Source organism: Pinus tabuliformis, chromosome 7, assembly GCF_031772625.1.
Source record: "Pinus tabuliformis cultivar Carrire ecotype Pingquan chromosome 7, CPIR1, whole genome shotgun sequence".
Classification (NCBI taxonomy): domain Eukaryota; kingdom Viridiplantae; phylum Streptophyta; class Pinopsida; order Pinales; family Pinaceae; genus Pinus; species Pinus tabuliformis.
The window spans coordinates 1251885837-1251890239 of record NC_142293.1 but is presented as its reverse complement, the minus strand read 5'-3'; the positions used below and the strand labels follow the sequence as shown (position 1 = coordinate 1251890239).

General features: G+C 35.4%; 1 protein-coding gene across 1 annotated transcript; it reads right to left on the bottom strand.

Moving 5' to 3' along the window:
• Positions 1-654: 654 nt before the first annotated feature.
• LOC149251910 (uncharacterized) lies at positions 655-2524 on the bottom strand. Its single transcript, XM_089456591.1, has 3 exons — positions 1767-2524; positions 1411-1632; positions 655-1293 (listed from the first exon to the last, which is right to left on the bottom strand). Exons 1-3 carry the CDS (start codon positions 2499-2501, stop codon positions 706-708), a joined length of 1545 nt encoding a protein of 514 aa, XP_089312717.1. The 5' UTR covers positions 2502-2524; the 3' UTR covers positions 655-705.
• Positions 2525-4403: the final 1879 nt, after the last annotated feature.

Below are 4403 nucleotides of genomic sequence, written 5' to 3'. Positions count from 1 at the left end.
AAAATAATAAATAAGTTTTTAAAAATTTAATTTAATTAACAATAATTATAAAGTAGGTATTAGAAATTTAACTTTTATAAAATATTTTAAATATTTTTTTTTAATTATACTAAATAATTTAAAAAAATATCATATTAATAATGATTATGTAAAATGGCTTATGATTTTTTAAATATATAACATATAGTATCTATAAATCTTGTTATTGAAGTATACTATTATAACAATCTCTATTTAAAAATTAAAATTCTCAAATATAAAAAAATTATATTTTATATATAAAACAATTTATATCTTATTTACTTATAATATTACCGATATAATATTACAATTTATATCAAGAAAATTATATTGCATTTTTTATATAATTTAGATATTACCGATATAATATAATTTATATCAAGAAAATTATATTGCATTTTTGATATAATAATAATTTAAAACAAAATTATAAATTATATGGTCTTTTTAATATAAATTCAATTAATATTTATTTGATGTTAATTATTATATTGTTTGTTGCAATTTAATTTATATAGTTACACTAATTGTAACCTAAATATTTTGAACGGAGAAAGGACGTTTGCAACTTGCGAAAAGACAACCAAAACGAAACTCAAATTCAGTACCATAAGGACAAGCGAGTGAAGGGACATAGATTCGACGATAAATGACAGTAACATAACATTAATGAATCAACGAATTCTATAAACCATGAATGGTTTCAGGTGGCGTCATTATTTGATTGGTGTCACCAGTGTTGTCTTGAGTCACTTGCGTAGCCACACCGATATCTGAAGTAGCTTTTGGTGGATCATAACTGCTTTCGGCATGAACTTCGTGCGTTGCCTCTGTGTCCGCAGTAGTCTTTGCTGGCATCATGGAGCTGTCCACATCAGTCTGTTGCGTCTCTTCGGTATCACAAGTAGCCTCCACATTAATCTTAATTTCCTGAACAGTCATCTGAGTAGTCTCATCACTGTTCACAATCTCTTGTAATTTTAACTCGGTGGGACTCTCCTCAATCACCTCTTGCTGTATGTGATCGGCGTTTGTGTCACAGCTGTTACTCCCACTGCAGGACTGTTCGCATTCTCTCTCTCCCTTTTCTTCTTCTGTATTTTCCTGTTTCTTTTCTTCTTCCTCTGTATTTTCCTGTTTCTGTTTCTCTTCTCCCTCTCCTTCTGGTTGTTGTGACGTTGTAGTCGACATTGATACATCGTCTAATAGAGATGATGTTGAAGCGTATCTGTCAAATATGTCCATCATTTCTGCTCCTTTCTCAAATTCGACCTGAATGCAAGCAGATTCACAATCAAATATTATTAATCGCAAAACAATTTTTCAACATAATCTCACCTACTCTACTCTGTAACCAACCTGCATCCATCCATCCATTATCGGATCTACTTGTTGGGTGTCTCGACTATAGATGACTGGTATCTGATTTTGGTTGTCCATGTCCGTATTAATAGTAATATGCTGGAATTGGTTGTAAGGCACATCCTTAATTATGTTCCATTTCACAGGAAATTTCCCCTTCCACTCACGATCCCAACAATCAGCGGTGGCTTCAAAATCTACGGGCCCATCCATTTCAGCCACGCCACATAAATTTCCACTCCCTTTCACCTGCATGACCAATCACCCAGACATTAGACGCACAATTTGATTATACCAAATACAATACACAACAAATTGCAAGACACGATATTTGTTCAATTTATTCATACAGTAAGAAATTATGAGGAAAGTGATAAGATTACCGAGAAGAATAAGAAAACTGGACGAGAGGCATTCTCACTCTGCTCATGATGGGCTTCACCGTAAGCTGCAGCTAATATTTGATTTCCTCTGCGGGTGCTCGTCCACACTCCGTGTTGCATACTACTCACCACGTTCTCCCTGCTATAAGACTTTATAACAAAAAACTTGGCATTCGAATTCTCTCTGCTAAATCCTTCTGCTGGATCTGCATTTGCGTACTCGATGTGTTCTGCATGGCTCTCACCTTGACCTTGGTCCTGGGTGGATCTTTCGCCCTCGTTGACATTCATTCTCATGAGTCGCTCTGTGATGTTGCCCACATCTCGAGACAATGGTGCAGCATTACTATTATCATTAGTATAATTATTGTCCCTAAACACTCTTCCTCTTCCTCTTCCTCTCCCTCTCCCACGTCGTGCTTGAACAGCATTACTATATCTTCCACTGGAATGCCTGCCGGAGCTTCTCCCTCTCCCTGCGTCGAACAAACGTCGTGGTTGGGGTTGTAATTGCAATTGTGCCTGTTGTTGCAACTGATAAAAGCCATCGGCATATGGAGGATAATAATGGTTGTTGTGAATATAATTAAGAGCATTTTCATCATAATAACCGTAATAACCACCATATAGAGTACCGGGTTGGTTGAAATAATACCCCCCGTTATGCCCATTAGTATTCACATCCATTGCAGGCCGTGGATTAGAATACGCGTACCCATTCGGATTCATATCCATTGCAGGTGGTGGAATCGGATATGTGTACCCATTTGGATTCATATCCATTGCAGGCGGTGTAGGCGGTGGATTTGGGAATGTGTACCCATTCGGATTCATATCCACTGCAGGCGGTGGAGGCGTTGGATTAGGGTATGTGTACCCATTCGGATTCATATCCATTGCAGGTGATGGATTAGGGTATGTGTACCGATTCGGATTCACATCCATTGCAGACGGTGGATTAGGATATGCATAATTTGTTTGCACATTTGTCACATGATTTAGGGTACCAGGGTAATATACGCCATTATATAAATATGGGACTCGGCCCTGCCACTGCCCCTGCCCCTGCCCCTGTATCGTCGTATCGGTATTTTGAATATTTGAGTTAACATTAGAGATACCGTCACCCTCATGCCCATTATTTGTCATGTCCAATACCCTATTATGTACATCTGGGACTCGGCCCAGATCATGATCTTGTCCCTGCCCCTGGATCATCGTATTCGTATTTTGAATATTTGAGTTTGCACCGTTTCCTGAAACATTAGATACACCGTCACCCTCATGCCCATTATTCGCCATATTTGTAAGTGAAGCTCTCAAAGAAAGCACCTGAATATTCTTCACTCAGTCGAACTCCTTCGAATTTCTATTCCGAGATACGTGTTATATCTTTCAGATCAGATTCTATGCGTGACGAAAAATGTGTTATGCATGAAAATACACCAAAATGTTTATGATATATATATATAGAGCAATAGCCTCTATACACAACAATATTTGGGGTCGGCCTTTTCCATGGACGCTCTTTAGTAATTTCGTGGTCTCGTTATTCCCCCATATTACGGTCCTTAATTATTCTTATCTATCCCAGAAATGCAAACCAGTCAACATAGGCTTTAATTTTGAGTCGGCCTCTTAGGAAGCTATTTATAAACTTTATGAGCATAGTCATATATTTTTGTATTTTCATCATAGTTATGAGCACAAATAATAATATCCATAATAAAATCTTGTGCTCCTCAAATGATTCCGGAGTGACCGAAGCTTAATTTATATTTGATAAAATGTCAATTATTCAACAATGATTTATTAAAATAGTTTCAAAAGGATAATTTCTATTTTTATAGAATATCAATTATTTAAACCATGATTTAATAAAATACTTTTAATTTCGATTATCATAATGGGTTATTGTAAATTTTCCCCCCACAAAAATCATATACGATATGGAAATCATTTAAAGAAATAATCTAACATAACATTTTAGGGTAATTTCTAATTATTTATATAGATTTTATGAAAAAAGTTAATATTTACATGTCAATTGGATTTATCTTAGAGTTGTTGGGAGTAAGAGTTATTATCATCCTCACCCAAGTTCAATTCTCGAAAGTAACATGATAAGCCTTTGAAGCTTTTCTTTGGGCCTTGAAGTGTCTTACCCACACCTATGAGTTGGATGGTGGCTTGTTTCGTTACATGGAATAAAAAAGGAAAATAGTAGGAAATGAGTTAATACATATAAGTTTTGACCCAAAAAACATTTATTGAATGAGCCATGTTGGAGGGTGGAGTGTTTTGTTACATGGAAGAAAAAAGTAAAAGAGTTAATTCTCAAGTAAGTTGAGGTTTATACTTGATATAGAATATTTTACCCAAAAATCTTATGGTGATAAAAATAATGCCTGGTTTTGAGCCTTGTTGTTAAATGACCTTGAGCCTTGAAGAGTGCCTTATCCACTCCTTTGATATGCACTATGGAGTGGTTTTTACATGGAAGAAAAAAAATAAAAGAGTTAATGCTAAATTTGAGGCTTATACTTGATTGATATACAATTTTTTACCCAAAAAACTTATAGTGATAGAGATAGTGCCTTCTTCTCTCAAATTTTGTTTGATCATTGGCATAAGCAA